General features: G+C 35.6%; 1 protein-coding gene across 3 annotated transcripts in view; it reads right to left on the bottom strand.

Annotated features, from left to right (window-relative positions):
• Nucleotides 1–10,742: 10,742 nt before the first annotated feature.
• Nucleotides 10,743–15,144, bottom strand: part of Cep85l (centrosomal protein 85L) — a 216,661-nt gene continuing 212,259 nt past the window's right edge. For all 3 annotated transcript variants that reach the window (XM_077802191.1, XM_077802192.1, XM_026394093.2), the window contains one exon: nt 10,743–13,858. In XM_077802191.1, coding sequence (XP_077658317.1) covers nt 13,695–13,858 — 164 coding nt within the window. In that variant the 3' untranslated portion in view covers nt 10,743–13,694. The remainder of the gene's footprint in view (nt 13,859–15,144) is intronic.

The raw sequence follows: 15,144 nt of genomic DNA, 5'->3' as shown, positions 1-15,144 counted from the left end.
AACAGAATGCAGAAGAGATTAGCATGTGATGGTTATAAGATAGGAAGTGAAAAAAAGAAGTAAAAAAGTAAAAGTTGAGCTGGGTGTGATTGCACACGCCTGTAACCCCAGTGGCTCGGGAGGTTGAGGCAGGAGGATCACAAGTTCAAAGTTAGCCTCAGCAAAAGTGAGGTGCTAAGCAACCCAAAAATACAAAATGGGGCTGGGGATGAGCCTCAGTGGCCAAGTGCACTTGAGTTCAATCCCAGTACCAAAAAAAAAAAAAAAAAAAAAAAGAAAGAAAGAAAGAAAAAGAAAAAAATTGTAAAGGGTGAAGAAAAGAAAGAAAATGGAATTTTGCTGCTAGCAAAAGAAGTGAGAAAGAGAAAGAAGAGAAACAGACAAATAAAAGCAATATAAAACTGAACCAAAATTCACACACGACAAATAACTACATTTCAAAAATGCTAAAAATGAGAAAAAAAACAAATATGTGTATAAGTCCACAAATCAATCAGCACAGACACACAACACACACAACAACAGAAGAAAAAAGAAAAAAAGATTCTTTTTTCCATTGTGGTGATCAAAGTAGTTGTCAAAAATAGTTGGTCACTGTCTGTGCTTGAGCTTATTTCTTTCAGTTTCTTCTTGAGCTGTGAACTAAGAGTGAGAACAAGGGTTGGGGGTTGTTAATCTCTTTCTCTTCGTGTTGCTAACCACGCTGCCAGTTAGAGTTGCCTGAGACTGAAGCTCTTTCAAATAAGTCTCACCTTTCCTTCTAACCAGTATTAAGTAGGATGTGATGGGAAGTACTGTCAGTTGGAGTTTTGTATGCAGAAACCAGATCAATGCACGCCCAGGTGGGGCTGCTGCAGAGTTCTGTAAGGAGAGTTCTGGGCAGTTCTAGGTCTAATCAGGCCTCAGGGGCTTTTGTCTGTTCTGGGGATATTAGATCAACTTAGTGCTAGGACCTGGCAGTTGCTTATTTCTGTTGGGAGTCTGGATCTTGGAAGCCTCCCAAGAATTCTACTCCTGAGGCAGGGGAACCAATCAACTCACTTTGCTGCTCATGAACACAGGCTTCATCCCTGAGTATATTCATACCACCTCTTCAGATTTTTGACCTGCTTCAGCTGGTCACATGAGCTGCCGGTGTCAAAGAAGAATTGGACTCCCCTTCTCTCTTCTGACTTGAATCCTTCTAGGTACAATCTTGTCTGTGCCTATTTCACTTACATTCTATTAGGTATACCCTATGCCCCATGGTAAGCATTTGCCCTGACAATGTGGTAGTGTTTGCTATGCAAGATGGTTCCACATCCACTCTCTGCAGCCAGTTGGGAAAGACAGGGCACTTTTCAAGCACCAGTGCACAGTACAGCCTCTAGATCAGTTAAGAGCAAGCTGATTTTATGAGCTCAGGCTTTCCCCCATTACAACTATCCATTGTTTTTCTTTCTGTGTTCTCCCAGCCTCTGTGATGAGCCAGCACCCCCTGCTGCTGCTTGGCTTGGCTCCAATATTGTCTTTCTTCTTTGTTTATTATACCCAAATTTCTGGGTCTTTTAGACTCTCTGTACTGTATTGAGTTTGTATCTTCTTTTTTTTTTTAAGCTAGAAAAACATTTTATTTGTTAGGTGTTAAAAGAATAATCAGCAGGTTTCATGAGCTCCCTAATCACCAATACTTATTTAAAAAAATTGTTTTAGTTATATATGAGAGTAGAATGCACTTTGATACATCATATATAATGGAAAATAATTTCTCATTCTTCTGGTTGTACATGATGTAGAATCATACCAGTCATATAGCTATATATGTACATAGAGTAATAATGTCTGATTCATTCTATTATCCTTCTGACACCCATATCTCCTCGTCTCCCTTCACTCCTACCTAATCTGAAGTAATTCTATTCTTCCCTAGCCCACCCCTCATTATGAATTAGCATCTGCATGTCAGAGAAAATATTTGGTTTTTTTGGGGGGGACTGGCTTATTTCACTAAGCCTGATATTCTCCAGCTCCATCCATTTACCTGCAAATGCTATAATTTCATTCTTCCTTAAGGGTGAGTAATATTCTATCTTTTTATCCATTTATCTGTTGAAGAGCACCTAATTTGGGTTGTATGTTTTCTCCCAGACGCTAGCGAAGAAAAGGGGGGGAAAGGTAGTAGCAGACTTCATGAAAATCAAAGGGAAATCAATAGAGGAAAGGGACTAAGAGATGGGAGGTGGGAAGTGCTGGGGAGTGAGATTGGCCAAATTAAATCATTATATTATTTGCATGTACAAATATGTAACAACAAATCCTATCATTATGTACAACTATAATGTATAGATGAAAAATGTGGGAAAAATACAATAATTGATTTAAGAACTCAGATGGATTTTACAGATAGTTAATATAGCTAAGAGAAAGAAAGAAACAGTTGAAGATCAATCAGAAGAGAAAATTCAGAATGAAGAAAGATCAAAAGCGCGGCAAAAACATAGGGAATATAAATGGAAGGTGTATAACCACAAAAATGGGATCTTAATTAGAATAAGTTATACTCCATGTATGTGTAACATGTAAAAATATACTCTTCTGTCATGTATATCTAAAAAGAACAAAAAAAAATTTTTTTAATGGAAGATACATATAATTGGAGACACAGAGGGAGAGGAAAAAGTGAGGCCAAAACAATATTTAAAGGAATAATAACTTAGACTTTTCCAAGGTGAATTAAAGATATCAATCCATAAATTCAAAGAGCTAAACCCAATTGAAACAGGAAAAAACAAAAATAAATCCATTCCTCGTGTATGCTAGTAAAATTCCTATAAAAAAAATAAAAGTTAAAGTACTAAAAAGTCAGAAGAGGTCTCAACTAACTTACCATATTCAACAAAATTCTAAAGGAATTATACATCATGACTAAGTGGAATTTATTCCAATAAGGCAAGGATGGTTCAAAATACAAAAATCAAGTAATAATCGTATTAACAGAATGAAGAAAAAAATTTGCACACAATCACCTCAGTTGATGAAGAGTCAACAAAATTCTACACCTTTTAATGATATAAACTTACTAAAAAAAATATTTGAAGGAAACTACCATTTTCCTTTACTCTTACTCCCTTCAGGGTCACTTTACCAGATTGAAGTGGATACTTGGTTTTCAGGTCATATTTAAACAATGGATGAAAATACAAAGAAATGGTACCACCGTTTCAAGACCTTTATCTGCTTTTTTTCTCCAACACTCCTCTTGCTGATTGTCTTTTCCTGCCTTATATATCTCAGCTCATTTTTCAGGCCACCATTGCATGCTCAATCCAAGAGTAAGCCTGCAAGTTTCAGTGTTCTGCTTTCTCAGTTGAGCAAAATGCATTTGCTCCTTGAAAATGTCCATGTAGTCTGCCTGCAGATTTGTTGCCCTGATAACATGGACTTCCAAACCTGGATCAAAGTTCTGAGCCTCTCCTTCTGGTGGTTACAGTCATGCAGCATCAGCAGCATGATATTCAGGACTTGAGGAGTCCAGAGAGGTGTTCCATGTAGGTGATGCTGTTGGCACACAGTAACATGCAACCTAAACACTGCATCAGGAATTAGTACAGATACAAGTCTTTCTCATTAAAGTACAGTGGATATTTTTGTTTATTTATTTTTTAGTTTTAGGTGGATACAATATCTTTATTTTATTTTTATGTGGTGCTGAGGATGGAACCCAGTGCCTCACAGGTGCTAAGCAAGCACTCTACCACTTGAGCCACAACCCTAGCTCCAGTACAGTGGATCTTGATCTGTGAATATCTCCACTGTAGCCTCATTCCTTGTAAGGGCAATTACCTTGGGCTTGCCCCTTATGTCCTTCTGCATGAGGAGGTCAGACTTGGCAGTTTGTCCATTCTCTTTGTGTTCTTCTTAAGAAGGATTCAGTAGGAGCTTGATGTGCCCAGATTGGCATGGAAGAAAAACAAATACTTGTATCTTTGGGTTGTAAAAATAATAACTGAGCATCTCTAGCAACTGAAAAAACTCAACAAAATGGCCCAGTTTAACCCCTTGTCAGTCTCACCCATCATCAGGCAACTGAACAGGTGAAGGCTACACAAATGAAAGTGGTTTTCTTTAGTTAAACTCCTTCAGCCAGCCCAGAGTGGTGATCACAACCTCACTGGTAATCAGTATCCTCTGCTGTTTTTGCATGATATTCTACCAAGTAAAATAGCATTATTAATTTTTGTAAGGTTGGCCATATCATCACTGAGTTGATATACATGGCAAGCTGTGAAAAGGGAATCAGAATCAGCCCTATCTGGCATAGTTGGAATGCCCTTCTGAAACTCATGTTTAAACTTACTCTCCAAATTCATATTGATGGTATTCAGAGAGAGGACCTTTGCAATATAATTGGGATTAGATAAATTCATTAGGCTCAGGTCTTCATGATGGGACTGGTGGTTTTATAAAAGAGAAAGAGCCAAGAGCTGACATATGTTTGCTCTGTTTTGTTATGCAATACCCTCTACCATGTTTTGATGCAGCAAGAAGGTCCTCACCTGCTGCTGAACATGTGTCAGGTCCATTCTCATTTTCTAGGCTATTAGCCAAGAAAACTTCTGTATAAATTACCCAGTATCAGGCATTTTGTTACAGTGAAAAACACAATCTAAGACACCATTGGAACAGATGATGCTTTTGGATATGCTTTATGGTGGTGACTGTCAAATCCTGTTTTAATTTGCGTTTCATCAAGTTTCTTCCTTGTTCTCTGTTTGAGAATAGACTTCTTCTCGATCTGGGAAGAAAGCCTTTCACAAGCATCGGCATCGCAGAGCACACCTGGTTTGAGATGGTACCTCTGTTCTTGGTTCTGGCTTTGCTGTGTGGGGCTCAAACCTTAGTGCCAGTCTCTAGGGAAAGGCTTAGCTGGATTCATCTTAAGGCAATGCTCCAGACTCAGTGGGCCTCACTCAGTTATCCAGTCTCAGCTCCAGCCTTGGTTCTAGGCTCTCTAGGTGGAACTTGGTCATAACTGGAGCAGGGCAAGCTGCTTCATCTGGATCTTTTGAGGAACCTGTGAGTACATTAGATTATACAGATGTCATCCTTCTAACTCTATACCTCCCGTAGATCAAGGCCTTACCACTTGTTCTCCATTTGACTGTTAAAATCAAAGGTGTTTCAGATTCACCAATAGAAGAAAATTTACCCTCATCAATAATGGTATATATTTAATATGATAAATAAGAAATAAAACACAGCACTCAGTTTTTGCTAAAAATGTTTAACCTGAATCTAATCAAAGAGAATAAAATCATGGCATTTGCAAGTAAATGGATAGAGTTAGAGAAGATAATGCTAAGTGAAGTTAGCCAATCCCAAAAAACCAAATGCCGAATGTTTTCTCTGATATAAGGAGGCTGATTCATAGTGGGGTAGAGAGAGGGAGCATGGGAGGAATAGACAAACTCTAGATAGGGCAGAGGGATGGGAGGGGAAGGGAGGGGGCATGGGGTTATTAATGATGGTTGAATGTGATGATCATTATTATCCAAAGTACATGTATGAAGACAGAATTGGTGTGAATATACTGTGTATACAACCGGAGATATGAAAAATTGTGCTCTATGTACCTTAAAAATATGGATTGTGCTTCACTGTATAACACATATCAATATTACAAAAAAATCAAATTCTTTGCAAAAACTTTAATGCTCTCCTCCCGCACCACCACTGCTTTTCTTTTTGAAGAAGTTAAATCTGGGGCATCACAAGTCTTTTCTTGAGTGAAGTAAAAGGTATTTACTCATTGACTCATCAATGATATAGCTTAAAATGTGGCTTTGTAAGCTCCAATTAAATTTTTTTAAAAGCTAAAAACCTCCAAATATCTGACATCTAGGTTATAGTAATTTGGGTCTCAGAGCAAGGGAAATGGAAATAATTTAGATGTAAAAAAAAAATCAGTTAATTTAGACTTTTTAAAAAGAGTTAGCAACTGTTTGAAGACATGCTATGGAAGATAGAATAATGGGTCCCAAGATGTCTGCCTTGCAATCCTCAGAACCTGTGAGTACATTAGATTACATGGCAAAGGTGAATTAAGGTTGCAGAGAGAACTAACATTGGTGCTGGAGTTTGGGTCTTCTGAAATGTCCCCTAAGAGTCCTAAAAGTCTAGCTCCCACCTTGGTGCTGTTGGGAAGTGGTAGAACCTTTAAGAGGGGCCTAGTAAGGGTCCTCTAGTCACTGAGGACATGTCATTGAGGGGGATACAGGGACCTCGACCCATTCCTCTTTCCCTTTCCACTCCCCTGCCATGTAGCAAATGGCTTGCTCCACTTCACACTTCTCCCATCCACTGCTTCACCATAGACCCAAAGCAATGGTGCAATCAATCATGATCTGAAAACCCCCAAACTGTGAGATAAAATAAATCTTTTATAAGCTGATCATCTCAGGTATTTGTTATAGTAATGGAAAACTGACTAGTTACAAATCAGCTCACCTTGAAATATGGACTTTTCCTGGATGGGCCTAATGTAATCAGAAGGTTCTTAAAAGGGAAAGAGGGAGGTAGAAGAGAACCAAAGAAATGGTAGCGTGAGAGGGACTCTGCCCAATATCACTAGTTTTGAAGATGGAAGAATGGAGCCTCAAGCCAAGGAATTTGGTGATCTCTACAAGCTAGAAAAGGCAGAGAAACAGATTCGCTCCCAGGCCGACAATAATTTGATTTTAGCCGACATCCACTTAGGACTACTGACCTCTAGAATTAATGTAAAATAGATGTTGTGAAACTAATACATTTGTGGTAATTTATTACAGATGTATTAGGAAATGAATACAGATGGGATGTGAGGGAGAATAAGTCACTAGAAAGTATTTTTGGAATGAAGGTGCAAGATGTACTGCAGCCCAGTGAAGGAGCAGGTTTGGGAGGGAGTTACATGCTGTTCCAGCTTAGTCAAGATGTCACCTCTCTGTGCCTCAATCTCTAAGGTGGGATAATAATAGCACCTACTTAATAGGATATTATATTTAGGGATGAGTAGAATAATTTATGCAAGGTCCTTTTACTTGGCATGTGCTCAAGTGCTGGTTAATAAAGAATAATGATAATATAGAGACGACACACTGTGCTGTGTTTTAATCATCATGGGTCATTAAACAACTTTAACCACTTGTTTTATGACTAAATGCTTTTGTCAGTGTAGGAATAAGAAATAACTCGCTTCCTTGTTTAAATGGGATGCCCACTGTACTATTATTTTTCTCCAGACTTGTGCATAAGTCTTCTCAAATTTAGATGCAATTGCATTTATTTTAAAAAATGGCATTTTGTTCCTCTCTTATACTAGACCTTAGATTTGCCCTTACTAAAACCTACATAACTAGAATAAAACAGGATGAGAATGCTATGCTTTAGAAATGCCAGAGCTGCAAGATAACTATGTCTCAGTCTATGGCCTGGTCCCACAGTGTGGAGATTAGTAAAAGACAGAGGAAAATTATTTCACAAAAATTTCATGCCTCTATGTAATAAGGTGCCTGCTTATTGCTGAAGTCTGGTATGAGATGAGCCCCTGAATAATTAACAAATAGCACAAAAGGTTTGTTTCAGGATGAGATCAAGTGCTTCACCTGAGTTGTGGAATCATGGAACATGTTGGCATCATGACAAAGGATAATACTCCAGAGGGAAATGTAAACACAAGTGGCCATGATAAGCAGGTAGTCTCAACTTTTCTTGTTCACCAAAAAAGTACATAGAACATGAATGACTCTTAGAACCCAAAGTTGTGGGGGAAAAAAAGTTCTTTTTAAATGCTTGGTCAAGAAATCTTACTAATAGACCCTGGGCTATTTCCAGTTTTTGATATGAAATAAACTGCAATAAACGTTCATTTAAATAAAGTCTCTAAGCATTTGTTTTTAATTATCTCAAGTGAACATCTGAGTAGAAGTTCCTTGTTACGGGGTATAGGTAAATGTTTAGCTCAAAACTTCTTTTAGGGAGGAATCAAGAGATGGAATAAGGCTATGTTTAGAGAAAAAAATAGGCAGACTAAATTTGATTTTTTTTCTTATGGTGGTCACACCAAATTCTTGGTCAAGGACAGCACTTAAAAATTCTTTTTAAGAAATCTTTTGTCATGATTTCATTTCTGAAACTGGAATTTCCTCTTGTAAACTATTTGTTTTACTGATTCAATACTCTGGGCATTTGTGCCATTACTAACATTTCACATCATATTTTAAAATGAGTCTCCTTTTTTGAGATAGAATGTAACTGTTTGGGGAAAGCTGACATTTTTTTTTCTCCTTGTGATTTTATTACTTCATTGAAATATTGAGAGTAGACATTTTAATAAAGCTCAAAATATTACCAAAATCAACACCCCACCAAAAACTTGTGTTGATTACCCCATTAAAGTATCTTTTTAAAAAATAAAAATAGATTAAAAAATAATCTTTGATTTTGAAGAAGAAACTACTGGTCTAGAAATATTCTAGGATTTTATCTATTCCATCCCATTTCTATGACACTTGATGCAGGATTTCCAAAGGTATCTTTTTCCTGATAATTTAAAGAAAGGCTTTATTAAACACTCTGAGAGCAATGCCAAGTTATCTGAACTGGAAAAAGATGCTGCTGATCTAAATATTAACCAGAAGCAAGTCTCCAGCCTTTGTTTCAGATCAAGAACCTCAGGTACCATCACAGGCCATCTCTGGGCCTAGTCTAGCAAACGTCAAGCTCGAAGTCAAGGTCCACGCTAAGGCTGCATTTGTACATGTTTCAGTAAAGTTTCAACCTCTGATTTGAATGAAGAAAATAAAAAAAAAAAAAAATTGGCTCACCAATCCAACCTTTTAGTAATGTGAAGAACTGAAGCCAGAGTTTTTTGAAAAACTGATTTTTCAAAAATCAGACTAAACAAACATGAATTTTAGAAATTCATAATATGAATATAGCACAATTATTTGAAATGTATACAAGTGTAACTTTGTATGTATGACTCCTGACATCAGAAAATCTCCATACCTTTCATAGGAAACCCTGAGAAAAAAGCTTATAAGACAGACTTAAGAGGCAGAAGTCTCCATATTCTAGTCAAAGGGTCTCTTGTATTTATAGAAGGCTTTTACCTAAAAGTCAAGTCAGCATATTCTTGTCATTGAGAGTTCAGGACAGGGAGTCTGGAGTTTCAAATACATTCAATTAACAGTAGGCAGCAGGAATACATAAATCTTTTTATAAAAAATTTATTTCTCTGTAAATACAAATTCCAACATCAACAAACAATAATCCAGTGGAAAAATACTAGCCATTAACATTGAAAACTTTTTTCTTAGTTTAATAAATAGAGCTTTGGCATTCAAAATTCTAGCTGTAAACCCCATTAAAAGATAAAACCAAAAACAACCCCTTTAAAAAAGGAGGCAAAAGTGATAGGTCAGAAGGCATAAGCCAGCCAGTGGCTTCACATTCTTTTTACAATAACTGTATTTTAATTAAGTTATGAACACTGTATTTACACATGAGGTATTTTGGATGGTTCAAAAACTGAACCTAGTTTACAAAAACCACCAGTCACAGTGACTGATTATGCACTCAGCTGTGCTTTTAATGTAACCCACCTAGCACCTTACTACTTCTTGCCATCACACCAACATGACACTGAACTTTACATTTATATATTTAAATAACTACTCATATATATCTATGTACATACATATACACAACAAATGAATACATTCTATAGGAATTCCTCACACTATACAGGGAGGCTGGGCTCCAAGAACGTGATACTTCCTTTCATGTTCACTAAGGCATCCACTTCCTAATGACAAATGTTCCTTGCTTAAAAAAAAAAAAAAGTCCTTAATCAAGTCTATTTAAAGAACAAGGTGCAACAATCATCACCATTCTTATAACTCATGTAAGATAGAATGAACACTTGCTGCAGGCAAAAAGGCACAAAAGGTTCTCTCTGAACGCAGCTGCAACAGTGCTCCTAAAGACTTACTGATTTGAAACCATTCATATTGTATTCAATACTTCTTTTAAATAAGAAAAAATTCCCAAATATTTCCCCTTCATGATTAAATGTGTGATATAATCATATGGCAATTACTATGAATGGCATTTGGGGGCAAAGTTGGAAGTTTACTTTTTATAACAAATAGAAAATAGTTCCTCTTGTTTTGTGAACATTGAAAAGAACTGTTGAAAATGGAAAACAAAATGAATTAACTTTAGCTCTGAGAGCTACAGTTATTGGCAGTCTGAGTGAGCATGGTTATAAGAATTGCTTACCTATGTAATTACATATCTACAGTGATAGAAATCTAAATAACAGAATGCCAATAATCCAAACTCAAGTTATGCCTGAGCTGAACTGTGCTATGTAAAAATACTGTCCAGGTGTTCAGTTACTATGACTCAATGAACTATTACTGATATTTAAAGGACATTTTCCCATTAGTTTCTTTAAAAATATTCTCTAAAAGATTCCTATTGAGTTTTGCACAATGACAGAATTAATTTGTAAGCTTATTAGTAAGTCAGAAATGTACAATTTTCATTTTAGCAACACTTTCCAGCCCTTGGGATTGTCTTTAACAAGCTACTGAAAGAAAGCCTATTTCAGTTTAATAAACTGTCACAACCAAAATAAATTTCACTAAGATATAATACTGCTAAATTGAAATATTAAATCCTATTTCAAATATAAAATGGGGCCACATATTTTTAAAAATAAGTTCAGGCATATGTTACCTAGTCAATACTTAAACACTTCTTAAAAATTACAGGCCATTAAAAATTTATGAACAATCTAAAGTTTTTGTATTTTTCTGACATCAAATGAAAACAGCTTTTGTGCCCTTGACTCAGCTAATGTTGTTATGTGCATAGCCAAAGTGGATCTGTTATGGAGTCATATTCATCCACGCTGAATATGACTGAGTTAGAACAGGCTTTACTTCAAAGCGCAAAAGATCAATTATGACACTTCCTAAAAAGATAAGCATTTAATAATACACAAAAGCATAATTAAAAAGAGGTTTAATTATCTAAAGAAAATTTCAAATAGACTGACTTTAAAACTTAAATTAATTTCCATTTCAGGTATGTATCACTGTAATAACTTCTATGAACACTCTGGGGCAAGACACCATAGTGTTGCTATTTGTCTGTCTTAGCTGACCTAAGAGTAAAATATTTGTTTTTAATGTGACACCAATATTATTACTGACTGCTCTAACACAAGAGGGTGTGGGTGTCTTGAGGAAGGGAAGTTTTCTGAAAAATAAAAATTAAAAATTAAAAGCTGCCTAATTAGAATGTTACTAGTTTCATTTTTTTCTCAGAATTCCTTACAAAATTTCTACTTATTTTCTAGGCCCCTTTACAAACTTCAGACTCTAAGAAATTATATTTTATAATCCAAGATTATACTTAAACTATCATATCTTCATGCTTTTTTAAAACAAGAGTATATAATTTCCAAAGTGAAATACATCAGCAAAAGTTCCTGTTATATTTTTTTACCTTAAGATATGTTAATTAAATTAAATTTTGTTAAGTTTTAGAAAATTTACTAAAACAAAAAATCATTTCATCCCAACCAGGCTAGGTCATTATTCTTTCTGCTTGAAAGAATAATAACCATAAAACTCCACAACATAAACTATTAAACTTAGGAGATATTTAAGTAAGAACCTATTGACCCAAGGGTGCCTTATTTTTGAAATCATGGTAGGAAGGTGTGAATTCTATTCAAAGAGAATGTGAAAATGTTATTGGGTGCAATTGTGGCTGAACTGTGGCAGATATTATGATCCACTTTTCTGTAAAGGGACATCTTCACAGATATTAATCCTTGTAAGGCAGAATACTTTGCATCCATTTTTTTTTTTTTGGTACAAATTTACTACTTTTTGATTGTCTTCGAAGAACTAACACTAAAAACCAGATGAATACATTAGGAAACCAAGTTTTTATAGTGACTAAGTCCTTTCTGAGGTCAGGGACCTTAGGATGCAGAATCACTATAATGCACTGATTTCTTAGTGGCCAAATCCTATAAAGAGGAGCAGCATGGACTCAGGCACTGAAAGAAAGGGAGATGTGATGTCTTACAGTGTATTATAGTGAAGTGTTGAACTAGAATCATGTAACAGTTTAGTGAGAGCTGTAAATAAGCCAACATTCTAAATAGAGTTTTCCTGGGTGTCTCCTTGAATGCCTTGCTCTATTATGCTTTCTCTGTTGAGAACAGAAAAAAAATATTTTCTAGGAGCAGCCTTTGTATACATATGCTTGGCAAGAAAACAGGCATATGATCTGCTCTCAAACAAACAATATCATCCTGACTGATCTATACATCGTATTCCCCACTTCTTTAGTCTTGCCTAAGTAAACCCTGACAATATTGAAAAATCAAACCAATTTATAGGGGACAATAGTTTACCATAACTAAGTATATTCAAAAGAATATGATCAATGCTCTGAAGAACTAAAACACAGATAACATTCATTTAGAAGCTTACATGTTGCATGTCTATTAAAAATCAGTTTATTTCATACTAATACCCTGTCCTCCAGATGAATAACTAACCAAGCCAAGTTCATATTCTATAACAATCCCTGTTATTAATGAAATATATCTAATAAAAGGAAATAAAATTATCATCTAGGTTTAGATTTTGTTTTATGTTAGTGTTAGTTCAGATAAAGAGCTGGCTTTCTCTTAATGTAGTTGCAAAATTAAAACAGGTACAAAACTGTTAAAATGTAAATGCTGAGACTTTGATAAATGAACTATCATTCCAGAGTCAGTCTGACAATCTTTGCTTAACAATGATCTGAGGCCTTGTTTGCATTAATTATATATGGCTTTGTTTATACTGCCATATATAAACAAAAAACCGTAAGTGGTAAGAGATAGGATAAAATAATTTCAACTTATGTTAAACTTTCTTGTAATGTATAAATTATAGTGCTGATGAAAAAGATTATCTCATCAGTACTTCACACTCTTACAATCACTCTGGAGAAAAAGCTGACCTATCCCAACTCCAGAACCTCATCATCTCAGTTCAGTGATTATTTAAATCACAAATGGTTTTGCCTGCTGCACTTCTATTAAACACTTGCCTACTGTTGGAACTCTTATTCAGCTAGCCCCTGAAAATATCAAAATACAACACAAGTTTCCATATGAAAAAAATATAAGAATAAACAGTGTGTGCCTTTCTTAGAAGGTTTGATTTGATGCTTGAAATCCTTATAATTATGTGAACTTAAAAGCACTTACACACACACAAACCTCAAACACATATGCATATGCAAACACATAAAACCTACAGAAGTAAACAAAATCCTGTCCCTTTATCTGAAGGGCACTATTCACAAATTGGTCCTATAATCAGTAGTTTGGAAATTTGCTTTTTCTTGTTGACTTTATCACATTTTTCAAATGATAATTATTTTGCCTGATTAGATAAGCCCCTTAAAAATCTCCTCACATTCCTATTTTCCCTCAATTAAACAAATCAACACACACACACCCACACACAGACAACCTATGTGCAAGTGGTATGTCACTTGCAATTTTCCATTGTAACTCTTAAAAAGAAATATGAAGAACTGTAACTCAGCAGCATTTAACAATGGGTCATTATTGCTGTGGGACCAACACTTGATCACTGGGTTATGCAGTTATCTCCCATGTCCTGAGCATAGCGGTCTGATATTGTAGTTCTTAATTCATCAATGTCTCTTCGTAACTGGCACACATCTGACAGTCTTTTAGCAAGTGTTTCTGAGCTGTGGTCACTTTCAGTCTCTTCAGCTGAACAATTCATTGCTGTGTAAATAAAAAATGGACAGAAGAATGACTCATTTTGCTTTGAATAAAGACGTTTTAGGATTTTCCTCTTAATCATCATGGAAACATAATATTATGCACTGAATATCAATGAGGCTCAGATTTAAACTGTGCATCATTTGATATTTAAATAGGTATTATCTACCTGGTCCTTTAAAATTTTTGTTAATTAAGATGTGTTAAATTCATACAGCAATACATAAAATTCAACATATTTTATTGATGACAATGTTCCAAAAGTGAAAAAGAACATAATCAAATGTCTCTTTCCAAGTTCAACTAGAGAACCCAGTTCTTCCCTTTTGATAAAATCTAGAAATCATTTGCAGAGGAAGTAGTTTAAATTTTTATGACTTCAAAATGGGTTTTTATTGGCATGCAAATATTAATTTTCAAAATATATAGAGGTTTGGGGCCCTATAATCCCAAACAACTGAATCAAGTTGATAGCTTTGCCCAAAGTCTCAGTAACAAGGAGTAAATCAGCTAGCTTTTACTTACTTACTCCAGTATCTATTTGTGAGCATGTCACAACCTAAAATCAAGCAGAGCCAGTGACTGTGAAATAAACCTTTCCTTCTACCTTCATTAGTTCTAGTAGTTTATTAAAGACATAAGGTCAGATAACTGTTATTTTAACAAACATTAAATGGACATTTGCCCTGAGTCCAGGGGTCATGCTAGATGTGCAGGTCAGTGGCTTGTTCTCAATGCTTTACACATGATTTCATAAACAACTGAGCACAGTGAGTATTGTGATAACCTGAACTACAAGCTCTAGAAGCACTAAAGGAAGAGAATAACCAGCCCTAACAAAAGAAATATCAAATACTGACTAAGTGGGTCAAGACAGCAGAATGAACAAAAGTATAGAGGCAGAAAATTAAAGAGTCTGAAATAATTTGACAAACTTCAATAAAATTAGTGTCCAGCTCTAAAATGATATGGTACAAATCATGAGAGAAGAATGACAAGAAATAAGCCTACCAAGGTAGGCAGTGCTATTTCTCTCACAGAGGAGAGTAAGTATTAGAAAACCAGATTCGAGGTTTAGAAGACAGATCACTCTGGGAAAAATGGACTGGGGAAAGGACCGTGAGGAAAAAGGGTTACACATAGTACGGGGATGAAAGATCTTGTAAGGAACAATCATAAATTTGGGTGAGGGTCAGAGCTTGGGGAGTTCACAGATGAAGGAAAAAGCAAAGAGAAGTAAAAAATCTGGGCTAGGGTGATAGGTGAATGTTGGCACTACTTACACACTG

This window comes from Urocitellus parryii, chromosome 8 (assembly GCF_045843805.1).
Source record: "Urocitellus parryii isolate mUroPar1 chromosome 8, mUroPar1.hap1, whole genome shotgun sequence".
Classification (NCBI taxonomy): domain Eukaryota; kingdom Metazoa; phylum Chordata; class Mammalia; order Rodentia; family Sciuridae; genus Urocitellus; species Urocitellus parryii.
Note: the sequence above shows the minus strand (reverse complement) of the source record. Positions and strands in the feature narration are given on the sequence as shown.